Source organism: Tympanuchus pallidicinctus, unplaced genomic scaffold, assembly GCF_026119805.1.
Source record: "Tympanuchus pallidicinctus isolate F22 unplaced genomic scaffold, pur_lepc_1.0 scaffold1, whole genome shotgun sequence".
Classification (NCBI taxonomy): domain Eukaryota; kingdom Metazoa; phylum Chordata; class Aves; order Galliformes; family Phasianidae; genus Tympanuchus; species Tympanuchus pallidicinctus.
This window is the reverse complement of record NW_026294618.1, coordinates 74,105,701-74,129,098: the sequence shown is the minus strand read 5'-3', so window position 1 is coordinate 74,129,098 and position 23,398 is coordinate 74,105,701. Positions and strand designations below refer to the sequence as shown.

Here is a 23,398-nt window from a genome sequence, read left to right as displayed (position 1 = left end):
ACTGTTTTCTCTTGTTTTGTCATATAAATAACAAAATCCCTGAATCAAACACAGACTGAGTCCTTATTAGATTTCTTTGAGGGACTGCATCTCTTCAGAGCCAAACTCCCAGCAATTATTGGCAGTATCTCTGTTAACTGTAAATTAAGAAGGAAGCCACTATTTGTACTCTTAAGATACTAACTCAGTTTTTATTTTATCTTTTAACTGAAAATAAAAAGTTACAACGAAGCAGTATGTTGGAAAAATATTATATAAGCCTCATACTTACCCCCAGTGACAATGACCTTTGCTTTTCCACAGTACGTGAAGGCATTGACTCCTCTAGGAACAGAAAATTCTTTTACAGGTCTGTAATCATCAATAAAGTAGTTAATCAAGTAGGAAGCAGTAGGAAAACACAGTCAAGTGCAATTCCACTGTACTCCTCTGCAGTATATAGAATAGCTGTTTGCATAACACGTAATTTTTTTTATTTTTTAAACAAGATACTAAATAAGCGACTTAGATGCTAGCATCAATGAAATTGTAACAGAAGGCACTCTCCACTAAAGTAGAGTGTCTCTGATTTGAGCATCTGAATCCTCAGCCAGACATACTCCAAACACAATCCTGAAGTGGTAATTGTTGCCAAAGGAGGCCTTCACAAAAGAATATGCTCAAAGCATGCTTCAAGTATTAAACCAACCGTCTTTGCCTGTTTTGGATATAGAGTGGTTACTATTTTACATAAACCAAGTACATTTTTCCACAGTTTATTTCATATTAGTCCATACAGTGCAATTATTTTATCTATTTTATCTTGTATAAAAACACGAAGAGACTGACAAGCTCCTGAAATATATTTTACAAAAATTCTCTCGTATTCACTAAAACAAAACACAATACCAGAACAGGCATTCAGCCAACAAAGAGAGATTGACTCTGTGTTCCATCTAAGCCCATCATTTGAACAACCTCATGACTCCACATTTCATGAATTGCTACCAATGAATGAGAATTTTTTGTACTTGGGATTTAGCAACAGCAAGGCTGTTCATCTCTGCCAGGAAACAATGACCGCCAATATAGTTAAGCTAGACAGACTGAAATGAGAATACACTTAAAAGATATATATTTTTTTCTTTGAAATCCAGATAGGTAGCCAATTCATTTATTCAGAATGAGAGAACAACTATGGGCATTGCTAACTGTAACTGTGGATGTTGGTAAATATGTTGAAAATCTCTGGAAAATTTGAGGATGAAAGAGTTTTTTCTAGGCAGATCTAAATAAAAGACTGTTGAGTTTCTATTAACTAAAGGGAGAACAGCTTTCTTTCCAGAACCCTAGCAAAGGAGTCTTCTTGTGATAGTGTAAAATAGCGAGTAATTGACTTAAATGTGTGATTGGCAGATAGCTTCACAATTTCTCATCTTTTTCCTTAATTTTTTACCCTTTAACAAACTGTCTTGATTATTTACTAATAACAGTATAAATAAGGGGAGTGTGAGGTCTTGCCCAAGTCATGGCTTTCTTGCCTTGTACCTTGTGATCTTTGCCACACTTCATCTTTATATATATATATATACACACACACTTTACAAGAAAAGATTATAACCACTCATTAACCATCATCTACACAGAAGCTGAATAGTCACATAGGAGACATGACACATTCCATCCCTTTCAAGTACAGTAGCAGCTGCTTGCTGGAAACAATTGGGCAAGTTTTGTTAGCACTAGTAAATCATATAATGGAACCACAATTACTTATGGAAAGGGCATTTCAGAAGTGATTTGATGCACAGCTATTTTTCAATTGGCTAAATGTAATTTCAGTTAGCCATTGTATGAAAGTGCATAGAGATATATATTTTATATACTTTATTGCATTTGAAGTTAGTGTTAACTGAAAGACCTACAAAGACATTTGTGGTTAACACTCTACACAATAAACTGATTAGTGGTAGCATGTACAGTTTTGACTATTCTGATTTTCCAGTTTGTTTTCTTCCCAAATTAATTCTAGCTTCCCAAAACTTACTGAAAACTCAAATGGAACATTTTGCAGTTCACAGATTAAACTGTTCTCTTGATTTAAGCGAGTGGAACTGAATCTTTTGAAATTAAATCTAAAGCTGAAACTTCTGGTTTTGTGGATATCAAGTTTAAATAGATAGATACATGATTACACATAGCAGTGCAATCTTTTCTAACTATATTTTTCCTGCTGAGAAGTTACATCAGACAATACTGCCAATGTAGTTTATTTTTAGAGATGCAATAAACACAAACATCAATTCTTGCCTACATTATAAGCTAGGAAACAAAAACGTTCAAGTATTCAAGCAGTGGTATTTTTATATGCATTATCAGTGCTTTAGAAAAAACAGCTTCAATACAGCAAGATGGCATCTTGCAAGGCACTAATCTCATGCAGTTATATTTTTCTGACTTTATCACATACTTACAAGTTGTCCTCTAGTCGCTTTATGTCATCTAAAACAAGTGAATGAATGCTGTCCGAGGAGCAGGATCCAAAACAATTTAGGTCAGAAATATATTTAACTTTCAAAACCCAGTCAGCGTGAAGCTTGCGTTTAACACTATGGATACAAATTGAGATGCTATTATTAGGATTTAGTAGCATCTACTGCAACATGCCCATAGCTGGACACAAATTTTGTCAGTATGATTATACACAATAAATGCTATCACTGAATATCCAAGCCAGGTCCAGAACACATCTCTCAGCTCAATAGCAAACATATTAGAACAGAGCTAGTGTTAGAGTTGAATTATGCTCTTCTCTAGTAATAACGCTGCTTCTATTTAATAAGACACAGTAAGGCTTCCCTATATCTGGGTAAAAGCAATTGTGAATTCTTCCCTGAAATTTTGCTCTCCAGCCCTTCTACTGTAAGATCTACTGAAAACTCTATCATTCCTTCACACAACAAGCAAATTACATTACTTGCAGTTTTAAAAATTATTTTCTTTGTTAGGTTGGGTTAATTCACAGAGAAGCTGACCCTTCACTCAGTCCAGAGAACACTCCAAACTAACAAATAACGCCCAACATAAAATATTTTATCATAAATAACTTACATGTTAAAATCTTTGGAATCCAAGATCTGAAGTTGAGATTCTTTTTTACCTTTACATTGCTTCAATCCAAGGTGATCACTGGTCACTTTAAGTAAGTAAACATAGCCTTTGTCATCTCCCATTAGGATACTGTCCTCACCCACTTGATCAGACATGGTTGCCGTGCAAACACAGAGCAGACTGTTTTCCATTGGTTTGATGTTGAAGTAATTACCCTGTGAAATTCAGTAGTTTATTGGGATGGTGTATTTGCTAAGATCGTAAATGGTTTTCTTCTAGACAACATCTTTGTCAACAGGAAATGAGACAGCTGATTTACAGAATTACTAATCATAAAATGAACAGTAACACACAGTTCAGAAGTTATTAATACAGCCTAGGAGTACCAAATGTGCTTAAACAGCCTGAATTTTTAGGTATTGAGATGAGGCAATGAATACAGCTGCAAGCCACTGTGGTATTTTCCTACATTGAGAAGGCCAAGGAGTAGTACTTGAGGTCATCTGCATCATACTACTTATTGGTTAAACTGTCTGGACTCCATCTGTTATTTGATTAAAGCACCCTGCCAACCTAAACTGTCAACTGTTCATATACCATAGAAATCAACTGCTTCATAGTTCTCTGTATGGCACAGAAACACTGAAAAGACAAACCACAGAGTGTCTGTATATTATTCCTGTGATTTCAAAATATAATTATTTCTCATTCAGTCACAAGACAGTTACAGCTCATGCTTGCACTGATATAATGACTGGAGGAAACCTCTATGAGAATAAATGTTCAAGTCTTCCTTCTCAGAATTCCAACTGAATGGAAAGAAAGACTTCCATTGACTTATCTGAGTATGGGAACAGGACTTTTAATTTTATTAATTTTAAGAGAACAAACAAAAAAATGATAAAGCTTTATCTTATTCTAAAAATATTTACTTTGCTTCTTTATATCTCCTCAAAGCTACTGAGAAAGCCACAGAAACTGGGTGAAAGAGCCAAGGCATGGATGAGAAATCCTTGTAAAAAAAAAAAGTCATATTCTGTAATAAAGTATAAGCTTGCATAAATATAAACTTGCTTGAACATATACTATCAAAATTGAGATGCTTTTACATGTGAAAAGTCCAAAACAAAAATATAATATGTGAAGCAAGATTTTCTTTAAATCAAGAAGTTATCTCAAAGGAGTCTATGCTGAATTCCTTTGGAAGACTTGTCCCTTGATTTTTAATACAGTCCAAGATAGCTGTGCACACACATCAGATACATACACATTCTGCATTAGATACACGCAGAAGAACAAACTGCTTTTGTCAGTTTGTTTGCAACAACAATAGGACAAGAATTTCCTTCTTCTTTCAAGTTTTAAGACAGTCTAAAAATTACATTTGGTGTGGAAAGAGTACTCTTTCTTTAGAAAGAATGGTTTCCTTGAGTTCCTTCCTACAAAGACAAAAGTTAATGCATTCATCCTGTTGGGCAAAAGGGATATGAATGTACATTGAAAAAAAAATTAACTTTCTCCAAATTTCCCTTCACATTTGCTTGATCCAACACACTACCTTTTTCCCTACTGAGGTGTAGTCCCAGACGATGATTGTCCTTTCAGTTACAGCCACAACACATTTCAGCTGAGTTAGGAAATCACATCCATTCATCCAAGCCGTATCCTGATAAAGACAAAAAGAGCAGCTAAACAAGGATTTTCTGAGAATTTATAACCTTGTCTATTGTTTTAAGAAGTATTCAACCATCTCTGCATAAATTCCATATAGTCAGCTAGATGCAGTCCAAGCTAGTGAGACTGAGTTCTAACTCCAATAGTAGCTCACAAATGCAGTAGCTTGGCTCAGCCTGTAATCAGAAACTCACAGATACAGAGATTGCACGTAAGAGGACATACACAACACAAGTACACTGTTTGTTGAACTGTGATAACACTGAAAAAAACTTATTCTGAGTACAGCAAATTAAAGTTAAGGGTTTATGTATCTGTGTTAAAGTGGATTTTTTTTCCTTGGATACAGTTTAATTAAAAATAAAAGTTAAAGGTACTCAAATTTCCAACTGGAATTACACACTGTTTTTAGGTAACAACAAGCACATCTTTTCCATAAGGAAACAATTCACATTAATGAAAATAGAGGTGTAATCCTGTGCAATTATAATGATATACATGGCAGGGAGAACACTGTTAGAATATGAGAGATTACCTGATAGAAGCATAAATCTAGGTATTCTTAATTTCTATATCTATACTACTTATTCTTCCCTGATGATAACAGAAGTGGAAAGCACAAGGAGTACATTCATTTTTGCTATGTTTTGCTATCTGCTGAAATTCCTAAATAAAGGCTTTCTGTAATTCTTAAGGCATAAGTATACTACAAAGAACAAAAGACGTAACTGTCTTGCTCAGATTTAGCTAAGAAGTTTAAAGTAGAAATTCCTGATTTTCCAAAATCTCCTAGTTTTAAACATTTTATAAGGTACGTAGGCATCACTGGCAAATGGTTTCACACAATGCTAAAAATACAAAAATTGTTCTGTTTCTCTATGCCTCTTAACTAATTCATGGAGACACTGAGGCATCCAGATATTTGTAAGAGGATCTTGCTCCATGCAGCTAAAAACTCAGTACGGCTTATAGATAACTGACAACCTAGTATAGTCCAAAGGAGGATACTGATATCACCTATCACTTCCTTTTTTTTTTTGCTTATGGAATGACACAGCCTTTCTACATCAATGGTTCAAAAATAAAAGCCTGGTTTAAAAGAGCATTGATTTGAGAGGACAGGTAGCACATTTGAAGGAGAACCAGACCTCGAGTGCTATTCTGTAAATGGAAAAAAAAACAATTGGACCAGAAAAGGAGTATAGACTAAACTATACCAGAAATTACTGGAAATCCCTGTAAACCCAAAATTTAAGCCAAGAAAAGTAAAGACATTTTGTGTTTTATTTCAAAGATTATTTTTCTTAGATGCCTTTTTAGAGAATTATCTCTCTTTATCTCTAGGAGTCAGTTCTCTAGTTGGCATTTTAACACCAACACTACAGGTAGAGGAAGAAGTGCTAGTTATGTTCTTCTGTTTCAGTCTACAGATGATAGGAGGCAGTATGATATAGGCAGTATGAAACATCAATAGAGTGATGGAAGACAATATTCACCCAGTTACACCAGTATTCTTCTTCCTTCAACAGAATTTTTTTTCACATTATAAGTGATTCACATCTTAAGAAAAGTTGCACTAAATTTGTCTTAAATAATTCAAGAGAAATTACTTAAATTACATCGAAGACCCATAGATAAAAAGGTCTGCAGAAACAACTGAATTTGGCTTCCTTCATAGCACGCTCCAGAGAACATTCACTGAGAAATATAGAGCTTAACAGAGGTGCAGAGATTGTTGCCAAAGTTGAACGCTCTCCTGCAAGCTAGCTCTATGTTCTAGAATGTTAGCCATGGAATAAACAGGCTGTGTAAATAGTAGAGCATGGTGCTATATCCTTAAGATACACAATGAAATTTCTTGCCAAAACAGACTCCTTTGTGAGATTTGAGAGTTATCAGAAACAGAGTGAAGTCCTGAAAAAAAAAAAAACCAATGTGCACATTGACAGACTGATTTGACTCACTGAGAAGCTGCAGATAGAAGAGTCTGACAGACTATAAGCAAAACATGTGGCCTACATTCAGCTTTAGAATGAAAGCTTTATGCGCTTCTCCTCTTTACAGTGCAGTACTTGACAGACAGCCCAGTCAGCTACACCAGCTTTCACTATTCTTTCACCCTGTCACTCCAGGGCTCTGTCTTCACTTCCTCATCTTCAAGACAATTTTTTATCTCATCTGACTCTAGCTTCCATCCACTAGGTTTGTCGATGTTATTTTGTATTATCTGTCTTTTAAGGCATTTCACTTCCATGTTGCAAGAGAAGCAACTTATTCACTATCAATATTTCCATTCAACAGTGTTCCCATGCTGCCTACTATTTTTGGTCCCTGTCAGTTGGACAGTCCTTAACTCATTTAATACGTACTTTGATTTTTTTTTTTTTTTTTGCAGTGGCCATATTTTAAAAACAGAAAGTCATGTGGTATTAAGTCAAATATAGCACAGTTTTAAGTTTCATATTTATGCCTCTGTTATTTCTGCTCAGCTACATAATCTCATCAAGAAATGAAATCAGGTTTGATTGAAGTGACCTGTTCACCATGAAATACATGGAACAAAATCATAGATGATTGATACTATGTAGTCACAGCTCAATTTCTATTTATACTGTCACAATGCTAGGAAAACTCCAATAGCTGCAACTTACTTGATTTTATTCCTAGAACTACTGTATCTCACAGCCTTTCTGCATTAGGAAAGACTCTGCTTACCTTCAGAAGGCCCCAGATAGGCACAAATGTCCAGCAAAGTACCCTTGCCTCCACTGCCAACCCTTAAATGAGGTCTGGGAAGCAGTGGGTCCTGGCTCCACTCCTTCTTGTTACTCAGATGCATTGCATGCACTTGAGCTCCCCTGGGTTGGCCCTGCCTTCCCACCAGATGCTCAATCACTGGTTCAATCCATGACTTAGCATTTCTGCTCCACATACTATTTCTACTGCATAAGAAATAAGTGAAATTTATCCTCTAATCCTCCAAGGAAAGTAGAACTTATCTCAACCCATTTTATTTTACAGCAGTTTGGGATAAGGATATAGCATCTCAGTTTTAAAAATAAAGTAGCTTAAAACATTATGTTCTACAAAGATCTAAATCTTTTAAAAACATCAAGAAGTTTCAGCCAAAACTAGGCAGTTTCACTCTGTTTTCAGCATAGTATTTAGAGGAAGAATGAGAGCAAGCTGTATTAGCCAAGGAGAAGACCTTTCAGTGCAAAAAATTAAATAAGAATATTTAATTAAGATTGCTCATTTCCTAAGACAAGGCAGAGTAGGAAGAAGAGAGATATTTTTAACAAAAGTGGTGAAAATTTCACAATTCTCATACCAAAAAAGGAAATAAGCAACTGCTAATCCTCCAGACAGAGGGCTTAGAAGGATTTCATTGTGTGCAACAATGATCTCCACCAATCCAGTGATACCCAGCAGCAATGATACCCCATCCCAAAGGGGAGGAATCTGAACTATTGCTAACTTTGAATAGTTGGGCCTGTGGCCTGGAGTATTTCTATTTCATTTTAGAACACACGTGGCATGTGAATAAGAATTAACACAAATGCACTGTCCCCTGGCACAAGACGCCCATACTGACTTTAAGGTCAGGGGATCACATCGCTGTGTTAAGTCTGATGGCACTTCTCTTGTCTGTAGGTTAACTGAAGGAAATTAATTACCAAAAATGTGCAGTGATAATCATAGGGTAAAATCAGCTTTTAAAGTACATACTATATTGCCTACCAATCCAAATAGCAAGATGCCAAACTGTTTTTCACCAACAAAGTTGTATTTTTTTCTCAGTCAAATTTTACACCAACAAAGGAAGTGTTACAGCTTAGAAGAAAATGTCTTAGAAAAGTAATGAGTAAAAATTTTACCAACAGATAATTCAGTAGAAAAAAGCAAAATTTATCTCAGATTTCTTTTATCAGAAGAAATAAATCAGGTTACATAAACACTTGCTTAACTGAAAGGAAAAAATTGAGTGTGTTCACCCAATGGTACCCCACGTCAGATTACACAGAAGTCTCAAGGTCAGAAGACATACCGAACAGTGCTCAGTGTCTGATTATTTCACTATAACAATTATTGAATTCTACTTCAAACGATTTTTAAAAGAAAGAGGAAAATGAACTTACTTTAACACTGATGGTTGCCAGAACTTTCATCTGAAAAACAAAAAATAACTTGTTAGCATTTAAACTAGAAGTCTGAAAACAGCTCTGCTGTTTTCACAGGCAGAACAGAAGCTAAGTAGCCAATAGAAAGAGATTGCAGTTAACATCTGAGAGAGGTATTTAAACCTACTGACGATTCCTCTATATGTAAAGTGAGGAACTTAAACTCTCCTATCACAGTATGTCCTGGAAACTAATATGTTGAAAGTCACAGGGAGGTAGGCATATCTGGTGTCATTGTACAGCAGAGACAGGGTCGTCATCTTTGTCTTCTAGCTCTACATTCAGTTTTCAAAAGCAGTTTTTTCCCCTCATGAAACACTAGTAGATGCTTTTTCACCTCCTCTTGCCCATGTTCCTCATCCATAAGTCTGTAGCGCCTCATTCCTATCCCAGCAATTCCTCACTTCATAAAATGAGAAGCAGGGATCACGGTATTTCTTCTCACAAAGGTGTGATGCACAGTGTTACCAAGGATGGTCTTCGAATGGAGTACTGTTAAACAAGTTTCACATTAAACTGAAGTTTACTACACTGAAAAGCAGTGTGGTGGTGTAAAATCTTTCTTGTTCTTATTCTTAATATGTAAATTGGGTTTTTTACCTTTTTAAGGTATTCTCAGATTTCACACAGTATCAATTAAAAACTAGTTATATGTGCTTTCCAAAGAGCAGATAAAACAATACTAAATTGATCTTGTGAAAAGCTTATTTGCACTGGACATCAGTTTTCCTTAATGCGAATGAATAGAATATGGCCCTGTCTTTTCCTCCATATAAAAGTTTCATAATAGTCAAATGTCTCAGATGTAGCAAAGTTAAAGTGTTTTTTACGTTAGATTCCCTGATTATATCAGACCAAATACTATTCATCACTCATGTACATGGAACACACTGACTCATGTCAGATATATATGAACCCAAGAAAATCATGTATTTAATGGTCTGTACTTTAGAAGTGCAAGAATTAGACAAGAATAAATTTCATTGTCTGATTGTCAGTACGTTGCTCATGAGCTCATTTTTTGAGCAGAAGTCTTACCAAGCAGCACCTTCAGGGCAAGTATATTCATAGTCCTTTATCAACATGCTAAAAAGACAGATTAGACAAAAAAACCTCACTAGCTGACGCTTAAGGACAGGACACTTTAAGTCCTTGGCCTTTGACTGAAGAAAATGATGTAAAAGGTGTTAATTCTTTATGATATGAAGTCATATTTTAGTAACAAGATTCAAGTGAATGCAAAGCTAAACTGCTATATTTTTCTCTTGTTTGCATCAAGATGCATCAGAGCAATTTTAACGAAGTCAAAGGTCATTTGCTCAGATCAACTGAAATGTCGCAGTGCCTTAATCATTTTCAGAATGTAAATCCCATTTGTAAATGGGATTTGAGGTTTCCTGTAATTCACTGCGTTAAGCAGCTGGGTGTAATATCAGTTACACTGCAGTCACTGATGTCAGAGTGACATCAGTCCAGACTATGAGAAAGCAGCAATTCAGAACTTCAAGCAGTTGGAGGGCTGGAGGAGGTGGGGGAGGGAGAAAGGAAACTAATTTTAACATTATACTTTGTGAAATTATTTTTTGTACGTATGCAAGAGGGATAAGTCTCTGAAGGACAAAGAGCTAGGCTTTCAAACAAATTACTTCAGTATTTACCAAAACTGCAGTATTGCTTTGTTGTTTAATCATCCACAGGAGAACATTGTTGCTTTGCGAGCCGCTGTTAGAAGCATTATACACTAATTAGCTGACCCCCTAGAAAATATTATTGCCATTTAAAAGCTTTACTGCATTGTTTGATAAAGCTTTTAATAAATTAGTCATATTAAAATTGTATAAATGTAAAGTGCCAATGAACATAGAACTGTGACGTACCTCATGGCAGCTAGGATTGTATGTTTAAATAGTAATATCATCTGAGAGACTCATTTACAAAATGTACTTTAAAATGATCTTGAACCTGAACTTCTACTTAAAATGGTACAGGTTTCTCTACAATTTGCTGACAAGAGGAGTGACTATGAAGCAGTGTCATGAAGACTGACAGAAAATTCAAGACTTTCAAGCTTTAAGAGCTTACTGTATAGAATAACTCTTTTTTGCAAACAACCAAAAAATCTTTCTGCACATTCTAAATATTCCCAGTAGCTGCAGAAAACAGTTAATTCACTGGTTTCCACTGTGTATGCAATACACAGTGACAAATATAGCATATGTAGAATTTAAGAATAAAAAAAAAAGGCAGATTATTTTATATTGAAGGGACTTCTATTCATTTTCTTATTGGCAATCTCTATTTACTTATTTGTTTACTCTATTTACTTACCAATTTATCTTTTATGGATTGTTGAGTAGGATTATAATTAAAAATAACAATGTACATTTCCCACTGTATTTAAAAGTATAGGCAAAGTTAACTTAAAAAAGATGTCTGGCTTTTTTATGGGTAAGTTTGCACTCTGGATCACAGTTCACTCAGTTCATGTATGTACTACCTAGTAGAACAAGGAAAAGTTTGAGTCAGAATTACCTTCTTGTTAAAAATAGTTAGCACTCCTTTCTGAGAGGATGTTACAGTGAAATCCAGATGGGGTACCTTCACTATACTTGTAATCATATCTCGTTCCTTGACAACTGTGAAAGACATAAGATGACTCTTCATCTCACCGACAGAAAGCTCTACATACAGTACATACAAAAAACCTCCCATAATACTAAACAAATCAAACCATGTACCAAGAACATTTTATCTCCCTGAAATACATATTGGCACCAACTTCAAGGCTGTAAAACATAGTCATATTATTCTATACTCGATTTTATAAATCATGTTGCATTTTAAAATAGCATTAATACATCATCCATCTGCTAGTTCTTTCTAGAATATATGTATATATAATGTATTTTTTTTAAAGACACAAAAGGCAAGTAAATAGTCTGAGTCAGACACCTTAGTAATTTCAAAATGATTCAGGAGTGCTCAGGCACCTTAGTAAGAAACTGGAACACACAAGAAGAAGAAGCATGATTAGTAAACAAAAGCAACCATGAGATTTTATCACCGTAACTTCAATAAGATGTGCAATAGGGAGCACTGAACAGACACATTTTGGGAGTTTGTTTTAAACACAAGATGATTACCTGGATAAGTAATCTGCTGTTTTTCAGATGTAAGGAAAACTGTGCTTTCCTCTTTGAAATGGGAAGGCGTAGCACCTTTTCCTCCTATGAAATAGCCAAAAATCTGAACAAAACAAAATAGAACAAAACTAGCAGTTTAAAACTATACTACATCTGGAACATCTGTTTATATACAGATAGTCAATTTCTATGTGTCATTTTTCAATCATTTCAAATTCCTGAATAAGGAATTTCCCTCCATTATTCCTCTCAGTTATTAGCTGTCAATATGACTTTAGATTGCAGAGATCTGCTGGTCAGGCACAACTTCTCATCAATGTTTGGGAAGAAGCCAGAATAAACAGGATACCAGGAATAAAAACAGTCTAATTGATAAAGCTATTACTACCAGTTTGGTTTGCCATGATTGCATGTAAGCAGTCATTTTCCATTTCCTTTTTCCATTTTTATCTACTTGTGCTTCCTGAGCTAGACTTCAGCTAGAATGAAAGACTGGAGGAAGCAGATGAAACAAAAGTCACGATGTTTGTAAACTGATTCAAAGTAGCATAGTGGTTAGTCAACATAGAAGAGCTTTTCCCTCAAGATCCATAGATTGCTGTTTCCTTGGGGGAGAAAACAAAAAAGTATACAGAACATTTTTTAAAACTTTTTTTTTTATTTTTTTAAACTATTTCCCTCAGCCTGATGTTTTATTTGTAGTAATGGTAATGAAGATTCCTGGAGGGGAAATGCAGGTTGGTAGCTAATATCTCCCAGGATGGCAAAACATTTCAGCTGAAATGCTCTCAGCAACTCAATCCCTGTACCCAAGTGTAGGTTAGTCATCTCCTCAGGAAATGAGGTCAGCCCTTTATAGTTGTACAGAGAGATACTTTTTCATCTCTTTTGTCATATTATGGACATCATCTGGTCAATTCCGTTAACGTGCTCTGAAAGCAAAGCCCGTTTGTATGCAAGACAAAACTTCACACTTCTTTCTAGTTCAATATTTTTCATACACCAGAACTTTCTATTTTCTTATCTGAGCAATTCACGTGTACATCTTTCAACAAAAAGTATTCTGCATATTCTTACAGAAAAATATTAGTCTCTATCTTTCACTTCATAGCACCCTCCTTACTACGTACACAATTATAATCTATCATAAAATATCAGTCAATACATCATCCATTACAATCCTTTACTTTCCTCTGTTTAATTTCTTATAACACCATCTTGTCTTTCCATCTTGTTTCCAAACATGAATCTGAATTACAGATTCATGTTTGAATGCATCTCTGCAACAGGTGCACACCTGGAATTCCTATCATTTACGTCATCAATTAAGATATTAAATAGTATATTTACCAATACTTACCCCTGGCACATACATCAATATCATCTTGCTTTAATTGGATTTTGAACCACTGAGAAATTCAGCTAGTATTCTTTCTGTCTCCCTGCCCACTAACCCATCCTTGGTCAGCTTGACTAAGAGTATGTCATGGGAGACAACATTAAAATCCTTACTATAGTCAAGATAAACATCATCCACTGCCCTCTGCTTATCCACCAAGATAGTCATGCCATTGTAGAAGCCTATTAAAGTTGGTTATATGCAATTTCTATATTTCCCCTTTGGAAACCCATGCTGACTATTCCCAATCATTTTCTTATCTTTTATGTGCTTGCATATATTTTCTAGAATTAGTGGTTTCACCACCTTCATCAGAGATTGAGGTTAGGCCTCTAGTTCCCTTGATCATTCCTCTCGTCTTTCTAGAAGATAAGAATGACATTTTGCATTTTTAGCACATTCCCATTTTTCCAGGCAAAGGAGAACAGGCTCTTCACCTTTCTCAGGACTAAGTTTTTGGTAGGAGAATTTTTTTTTTTTTTTTTTTATTTAAGTAGTACACTGACCTGATATGAGGTCACTGCTGAGTCTTGATGGTGTGGTTGGGTCAGCATAGTATCTGACCTAAGGCCAACAGAGGTGGAAGCCCTCTAAGTGAGATGCCCAGGTGTGCCCTATCATGCCTCTTACAGACATCAGACAGTGACACATCTGATTTCTGCTCAGCAAGCAGAACACTGCCCTAAAAAGGCATATCTCTTTAGCAGGGGTTGTGGTGATGGAACAAGGGGAAATGGCTTTAAGCTTAAAGAAGTTAGATTTAGGTTGAGTATTAATAAAAAGTCTTTTACAGTGAGGGTGGTTATACACTGGAACAGATTGCCTAGAGACATGGTGAATTCTCTGTCCCTGGAGACTTTCAAGGTGAGGCTAGGATATATTTTAGAGCCACTGAATGCCTAAGAGTAGACTCTAACATGACTAAATAGAAGATTTTAATTTTTTTTCCCCTCACAGAAAAGTATCACCTGAGTATAGGTATATTGCTGTGGAGAATGCTGGAAACTCTTGAAAATAAAGGTACTTGAAAAAGGGAAACATCTGGAAGAGAAAGGAATGGAACACTTGCATAAGGCCATGCTTTTTTAAATAATGGAAATAAATTCTGCAGATTTTGTCAAGCTAAAGAGGTGCCAGATATGGAAAGGTAAATTTGAAAAGTTTATAACTGTGAGGGCAAGAAGAAAAGAAAATGGTCAGAGTTCAGAGTTCTGGGAAGGGAGAGAGACAGAGATGAAGAAAGAGAAATGTCAAGAGAATGAAGTGACATGTATGCTTCCTCCTTGGCTTTCAAGATAAATGAAATGCTCAACAGTGTTAAACAGCAGGAGAATTCAGGAGAACAGGATGAAATGAAGTCCTTGTAGAATAAAATTTGAAAACTAGAGCATAGATCACAAAAGATATGATGAATATTGGGTAAGTTACAGAAAGCAATCAAGATTGATGATACAATTGAAAAAAAATAAGTGATGAAAAGGAAGCTAAAGCAAGATCAAGGCTACTTCCATTTTTCATAGAGGTAATCAATATGTGTTCAAGCTGCAAGTTAGAAATGTGATTTGCCTAATATAATTAGCAGTTTAATGAACATTATAAGAATGAATATATCAATTAGAGGAGACTTATTTATTTCTGTCACCATCTCTCTCAAACAACTGGTTTCAAGCAGAATACCCAGAATAGTTTTCAGTCTCTTAAGAGAACAGTTACCTTTCCAATAGTTTTCACTAGGCAAAACAGAAAATTTGCTTCTTTGAATAAAAGTTTCATTTAAAAGCAACATAAAGCCTAAGGAAGAGAAGAAAAGCAAATGCGACTTAAGCTCATAAAGTTAAATACAGCCAGCTTCAAAAAAGAGAAAAGAGGAGGAGCTAAAAATATAAGTGGAAAAAAATAAATAAATCTACCTTTCCTACTGCATAATCAAACAATATTAGGATGCTATAATCACAAAATAAACAAGAGTTAGGCAAAGCAGACAACAATAACAAAAGTGAATAAATGGAAGGCTTTCCCCTATCCTAGGCTCACTCACAAAACACCAAGAGAGATGATCTCCAGAAGAGATCCTTCCCCACTGGTAGTCAGCTCTTAAATAGGTCTAGGAGGGGTGCAGCCAGGCTCCATCCCTTCCGGCAGCACAGGTGAATTGCCTTCAGCTGTGCTCCTCTGGCTGACTCATGGCTCGCCTCAGGTGATCCATCAGAGGTTCAGGCCGTGACTCAGCAGTTCCCATACACCTACCAGTACATAAATACGCACATCTTTAAATATTGAGAATTGAAAACAGATAAGGAGACCATAGAGCTGCAGCATAGCTACAGTCATAAACCCTTAGCATAGTTAGAAGAAAAAGAACACTGACTTAATTTCTGATATTTATAACTCTCCAAGATTCAGTGAACCAAACTGAAACTGTACTTTGACAGAGAAAAAAAGGATAGAAAAAAGACCCACCATCAAACATCATAGGCCTGTTTTTATTTTAGTAGAAACCATTCCAATAAGTCTGTAAATATCTGTTTTGTTCCATTCATGTCAGAAAGGATTTTACCACAATTACAGTAGATCAGAAGCTAACGTTCAAGTTACAGCTGATGTAAATTGGGCTCGGATGACTATCAGATGACCGATACAATGTTGTTTCAGTGTAAGCTAAATTTGCAGAATTCTAAATTCAGTTGTATGGGAACTGCTGAATCACGGCCTGAACCTCTGATGGATCACCTGAGGCGAGCCATGAGTCAGCCAGAGGAGCACAGCTGAAGGCAATTCACCTGTGCTGCCAGAAGGGATGGAGCCTGGCTGCACCTCTCCTAGACCTATTTAAGAGCTGACTGCCAGCAGGGAAGGATCTCTTCTGGAGATTCTTCCTTTGGAGTTTTACAGTGAGCCTAGCATAAGGGTAAGTACTCTATTTTTTTTTTAATTTGTGATTTAATAACCTGCTTAGCCAAACTCTCTTGTTTATTTCATGATTATAACATCTGTATATTCATTGATTATACACAGTTTTCATCTCTTTCTCCATATCCACGCTACTAGTAAGAAATTCTTACCTTTGAACAGAGCTTAGATTGATGTGTTCCATAATGTATATGTAGCTGATGATACATATCACTGACAAATTTCCTGCTAAACAGGATTAAAATTTGAAAAATTCACTGCAGCTTTTCAATGAAGTAGTATTGTGTTTCAAACTTTGCTGGGTAAGGCCAATTCAAGTTAAAAAAAATTAGAGTCAGACTTAAGAGCAATGTAAGTACTCTGACCTTTGTATATGTAGTAATGGAAGTTTATCTGTAAGGGAAGTTGTAGTTCTAGGAACTTTGTGTGAAATACTTCTCTCCCCAAAAGAAAATACATTAAAACAAATAAACAGGCAAGCAAAATACAAGGAGAATAGACCACCATGTCTAAAAGAAACAAAGCAAAGTACTTTTTCACAAAATGAATAAAACTGTGGATACTATAGAAGTATCTCTTTTTTACAAATGCAGAAGTAATTTATGAGCAGTTAGATAAAAATCCTATTGGAGGATACTAAGCACATTCTACAGCTGCAAATCTGGCACAGAAAATCCTTAAGCTATATGCCACCAGAAGCTGAGAGGGGGTGAATCAGATTCTGTTTCATACTTACCTCATTATTACATTCTTTTTTTTCCTCTTCAAAATTTGCTATTTACCATTAGAGACAGAAAAATAAATTACAACAGAATTCAATAAGGAAGAATGCTCTTGTTACAAAACCCTATACTAAAATGGCAGTATAGCTCTTAATGTCTTCCATCTAAAGTAAGGTGTAGATTTATCTCTGAGTAAAGAGGAAGGAGATGAGGGCGAAAAAGAATTTATGATGGTCTAGCTAAAGTTAGACCTATCCCCAGGGCACAAACTGCATATGGTAGTGATAATATTTCTTGCATTTTATTGCAATGCCTGAGGCAAATGTGTATCAGTAAAGTAGTTCATGACTGGATGTACTGATTTCTAGCCTCAGGTCCATGCTCCAGATCCAGCTGCCATGTGAGAAATCTAGTATATCAAACATTGCTTCAGGATAAGCAGCTCTGGTAAACAGCTCAGTGCTCTTTCACAAAACAAGCAGAAAAAAGGATTTTATTCAGTCAGGTTATTCTTCAGCATGCGTTCATGTACATCAACATAGTAAGTTCAAGCATCTTAGAAAAGAGGACAGCTTCCTCAAACTCATATGAACAGTGTAGCATAATTTTGATTTGAAAACTCAGGTGATATATCAGGGTTGCTCCAAAAATAATGCCTCCTGCTTTATTATGTTGGCCCACAGTGTCAGAGGTGAATGTTGGTGGTATGGCAATAGAGTTGCTTATATTTAATAAATATTAAAAATCCTTACCTCACACCATTCTGTCCTTGCATCAGGATTGTTGCTTACTTTCATGAAAAAGGTCTTCACGTTATGCTCCTTGACTTCTGGACCAAAAAGTGTCTGTGTGGTTCTATAGAACTCATCATAATCTATCTCATCTGTATTGGAGGAACAACATCCAGAGTTAAAAACTGTGAAGCTACATCTTCTGTCTTTATCTTCCTTAGCTCCTGTTTTCTCTTTCAATATCAGCAACATGCAAGTTTCAGCTCCTTGTACTGTATCCACTAAAGCATTTTGCCAAAAAGATGTTCAGCCTACTCTCCAAAAGCACCCACTTTGCAGAACACAATAGGAAACAGATAGGTAAAAGAAAAGTTATTCTTGTCTTCTCTTAACTCCATAATTTATATAGAATCCTGTTCTATTAAAATGAACCTGAAAAATGACCTAAGATAAAATCTATTCTTTCAGGCAATAAATAGTCACTTGCATTGAGGAAAAAAAAAAAAGCAAAATTTTGTCCTAACTGTTTACAATCAAGACAATGGATTTACATAATTATTATGTACTCTTACAGATCAGTGGAAATGCCACAGAAGTGCTAATCTGTGTATGTGGCAACTCTGAATTACATTTAATGAGCAATTACTATGACTTTATAATTATAATTTACCATAGGCCATAAAATGAGATTAAAATCACTTTCACAAGGCAAGTCAAGAAGTCTCAGTTTGAATATGTTTGATATTTTTCCCAGTCTTGTTTCTATGACGCCTATTATTGATGTGAAAATTTTTACACATCATTCAGTAAGAAAGTGCATCTCTTACCATCATCGTTAGTGTACCAGCCTAATCTTTCCTTTTTCTTCTGGGTTACTATTCTTTCAACTAGTTTCTGGAACTGCTTTAAAGCATTCTTGAAATCTAGCACCTCGAGAGCAGAGCAACTCTCGTTATCACAATCCTTTGATTCAGACATCCTTTAATAAGGGTGGACAAAAAGGTAGGAGAGAGCTCTCCTTACAGTGTGGTTCAAGCCTTGCTTTGCTCCTTAGATTTTAAATTCCCACATGAGTTCATATGAGATGCAGTTGTATGACAGGTATACCAAACAGTACATAATGAGGTGTCCCTAGTTCAGCATCTCAAGCTGGCAAATCTGTCAGTGAACAGCTGATGTCACAACCCTCCCATGCATCACAGAATTCTCTCATTTGAATGTGTTGCTTCAGCCACCACTTGGCAGTTGTTGGAATGTCCTCATAGTTGGTGGAAATAATTGGTGGTTCTCCCATTTAGGAGCCTATGTACCTGAATTACTTCTCCATTTTCTTGTTATTTAAAGCACACTGAGCTCTTTACCTCATACTACACTTTCCTTCCAGCCTCAAAATAATGCTTGTGATTCTTTACTGCATTTTCCAGCTATTTTTTTTTTAGTACTTTTAAAAAATTGCTGAAAACATGTTGCTGTAAAACACGATAATAAGCAAATTGCCATTCTGGTCAAATAATGAACTTAAATCTATTTATTAGACCCTCTTTTCACTGGACCTTATAAGTCAACTTATTTGTACTGTTCTTTGTCTATTTATCTCCACATCAACTTTTGTATTTCTTCAGCCAAGGTTGATGACTGTCTCATTGCGCAAGGTTTGCTTGAAATCCTGCACATGGAGCTGCTAAACTCCTGTGGAGAACAATTCCTATAAAATGAAGTCCTATCACTAGTGAATTTCACAGGTTTATTGTTACAAAAGCTGGTAATACTTGTCTGATTTAGATTTACATGGTTAAGGTTCAAGCTTTCCTGGAGTTGTATTTGTATATCCAGGGCAGGTATATTGTCAGCTGGTGCAAATATGTATCATCACTTATTTTACTCTATTTAGTAATTAACAGGTGCCACAGAGAAATCAATGGCCATCTGCTGACTAAGTGTGTATTACAAATCCACCAGATTTCTATAGACAAGATGAAATTCCAGTGATCTCACTTAGGCATCTAAAAGTTAATTATCAAGCCAGCTTATAACCCGATCAATAGTGAAACATATCAAGCACTCTAATTCATCTTATTGGTCTTAAGTGTTTAACTTTTAAATGCCTTATTCAGGTGAGATGAATTACACCTGCATCTAGCATAGTTATTTGTACATATACCAGATGTACTACAGCTCAGATGTTACTCACATGCTGTGGTCAACTTCTAGATATGGCACAGATGTTCCAATGGTATCGCTCCACCTCCTAGGATCACCTATTTGGGTCACCTCCCTGCTGCAAGTACCTGTCCTTGCCTCAGTGAACTTATTTGAGGCAGCCTCTTCTCTCAATCCAGATTCTTGCAGCGTTTGTCTACCCTGCTCTGCTTTAAAGTTCACATCCCAGTACAGACTACACTGTATAGCTAGGATTACAAACTCTGGAAGATCAGGCCCTAATTTTGAACTCTTACCATTAGGTTTGCGCATGTTTGTTTTTTTCTTATATACTGCATTATCAGCAGATGTCCATCTATATTAAAAGCCCCTTTTTAATGTCAAGTGTATTTTAATGCCAAGATAAAAGGATTCTTCTTTCTATAAACTCTTCCTCGTGCTATAGACAGGTACTGCAGCTATATATAGATAGAGAATAATCACTAGGCTTTCATCTGCACTTGAGGCTAAAGAACAGCAAAAAGAACATGTATTTAAAAAAAAAATGCTAAAAGAAGGCTGTAGAAATTTTAATTAAAAAGATGAAGATGAGTAACCACTTCTGTTTTAATTTTTCTTATTCTTTTTTAAATCATTGTTTTTCTTTCAGAGATTGTAGTCTGGTTTTCTACCATACCTATGAAACAAGAAGTTTTAGAGAGTTCAAAACAAGCAACAAAAACCCAGCACTGCCTGATATATCAACAAACTTACTGAGTACTGAGGGATTTTCAAGTACTGTTTCTAAGGTACGGCACTGGAGACCTTATACTCCAGCTTGTTGCTGCACTGCTTTAATCCCATAAGCTCAGCTACGTATATATTTAGTCCTTTGAGATACGCCTCCAGTAAGCTGCACAAACACTTCCAGAAATTAAAATAATGGGTTGTGAAACAGTGCAACCCTGAAAAAATGCAAGTTGGATGTCTCAGTTTTGTGTTTCAGCTTTTTTAACAACAGGAACATTTAGAAAATGATTGGCATTAATATTTTAATAACATTTTATTTATAATATTATATTTATAATTTCTAATTATTTTAAATATTAATTCCAATAGTATATATTGGAATCAATTAGATGATCAAAGACACAGCTGTGTTGGCTGTGTCAGTCTACACTGTTAGGCAGGACAAGTGCTGGACTAGAATGGGAAGTCAGGATTCTGTTTCCAGCTTTCTCTTTGATCTGATACAATAACATAGCACTTTTTTGTTTGCCTTCATATTAATTATGATTCTGTATTTGCCTGGAAGACAGATAGAACTCTGCTCAAGAAGAATTTGAGGTCACTTGAATAATGTTTGCAATTTGACTGTATTAATAATGTAACCACCATAAAATAAAGCACTGAAGAGACTGCATGTTTATGGATCTATTTAATTTTGCTATGAAAAAGAATCTCTAACCAGGAGTTTTGAAATATGATCTTTGTCAAATTTAACTTATGCATTCTTTCTCCTATTTTTGAGAAATCCATAAGACACCTAAGGTGAGTATTTTTGTCAGGTGCTGCAGTTGAAATATTACTTATTAGCTCTGTATGTATTATGGAATCTGCCAGTGGGCAGTACACTGTCTAGAATTTACTACTTGCCTCACTAAATTACCAGCTTTTCTCATTTTGCAGAGCAAAATAAGGTATGCTCTCAGTTTAAGGCTTTCTTTTAAGAGCAGAAGATAGAGATCCTTTCACCTTAATGAGGCGCATCGTTAATTAGTTCAGTCATGTCTTATAATTATTTGACTTCTACCATACAACGCATAGTCTATCACGCACAGGTAAATTATTTCCACTAACAAAGAAAGCTAAGAGTTAAGCCTTCCCTAAAGCTCATGCTGAAGTGCTACTGGTCTGTTACTGGAAGTTTTGAATGGAAATAATGTGTTCTTCCACTAATCTAAATTTCAGAGTGGAAAACAGAAATGATTTGGGTAAAACTTCTGCTGCTTTTGTAAGCAGCAAGGATGGGAGACCAGTGAAGTCTGGTGAACTAGCTTTTTAAAGGAATTGAATATATAGGTTATTAAATATATCATATTTGGTGGATTTGAAAACATTGTAAATAAAGCTTATAAGGACAGATACTCTAATCAGTGTTTCATTCTCCTGACACGCTGCATTCCAACACTACTTTGTCATACAAAATTGCCACTTGAAGCCCATAATTTGTATACTGGAATGCATCTTTGAAGATATCAAAATCATTTCAACTACCCATGTTTTCAGTCTTGGTCCACAAGGAATCATGCAGTCAGACCAACTTTCTAAATACCTGTATTTGTATTGAGGGGGGAAAAAACAAGGAAACAAACACAAAATAAGCAGGTAAAATTTGTTATGCCACAGTTCCATAAAAATGCTGTTGAAAATGCTTCCAAAGTTGATGTGAAACTAAACTGAGAATGGATCTAAAAGGAGTTTTATCACAGAATGGTTTGGTTTTGGAGGGGACTTCAAGGATCATCTAGTTCCAACCCTCTGCTGTGGGCAGGGCTGCCTCTCACCTGGGTATTCTGTGCCACTCCAACAGCTCCTCATTCATTTTTCTTGTGCTGGGTGCCCCAGGTCTGGCTGCAGTATTCTAGATTGAATTTACAAGGGCAGAGCAGGGTGAGACAATCACCTCCCTCACACCTAGGAATGCTGGTCCACACCAGCACACACACTGAACTTTCCAATCACAGTACACATAGGTCAGCTAGTAAAGAAAACAAATGAGAGTCTTCCCATGGGTAAGACTGATGTCTGTTCTGGCATGATGTGTGAGGTCTGAAGCCACTCTAGGCAAAAATTGCAGTGAGACATATTCAGGGAGATGCAAAGTTTGGAGACGCTACAACTAATTTAGAACAGCTAGGTTGGTACTGCACCCAGACTACTGCCAGCTAGATGTGGGCATAGGAAGGTTTCCATGCCATTTTCTCATGACGCACGTGTCATGTAACAGTGCTGTAATAATTGGTGAGGTTGCTGTGTGAGCTTTGGTACCTGCCACAGCTTGTCTCATATCTGACAAAAAGGTTTCCACCTGCCCCACGAGGTTATCCCTGGCAGGACGCTGCCAGCCGCGGCTGTTTGCAGCCACCTCAGAGTGCCACAGGAAGCTCCTTGCTCCTGTGCGCCGGTCCGAGACAGGTGTAAGCAGAGACTGCTAACTCCGCCTCACTAGGAGATGCACACACCAAAAGAAGCCAATCCTAACGTAAACTGTTTTTCACAGTAAGGGCTTTCACTGGTGAAACATCTGGATATTGGCTTAGCAGTTTCTAAATCTTCCTGAAGCACAGCTGAAAGATCTGCCCCGCACGGACGGCAGCCTCACCGAGCCCAAACACGCGGAGCATCC

The 23,398-nt window shown here is 36.2% G+C and overlaps 1 protein-coding gene across 1 annotated transcript in view; it reads right to left on the bottom strand.

The window, feature by feature from the left end:
* The window catches only part of WDR64 (WD repeat domain 64), a 59,947-nt gene extending 41,845 nt beyond the window's left edge, over nucleotides 1-18,102 (bottom strand). Inside the window, exons 1-8 of the mRNA XM_052701874.1 lie at nucleotides 17,872-18,102; nucleotides 12,089-12,191; nucleotides 11,478-11,581; nucleotides 8,904-8,933; nucleotides 4,649-4,756; nucleotides 3,091-3,305; nucleotides 2,454-2,588; nucleotides 272-351 (exon numbers count right to left, since the gene is read on the bottom strand). Of these exons, the coding sequence (XP_052557834.1) occupies nucleotides 272-351; nucleotides 2,454-2,588; nucleotides 3,091-3,305; nucleotides 4,649-4,756; nucleotides 8,904-8,933; nucleotides 11,478-11,581; nucleotides 12,089-12,191; nucleotides 17,872-18,102 (1,006 nt within the window). The remainder of the gene's footprint in view (nucleotides 1-271; nucleotides 352-2,453; nucleotides 2,589-3,090; nucleotides 3,306-4,648; nucleotides 4,757-8,903; nucleotides 8,934-11,477; nucleotides 11,582-12,088; nucleotides 12,192-17,871) is intronic.
* Nucleotides 18,103-23,398: the final 5,296 nt, after the last annotated feature.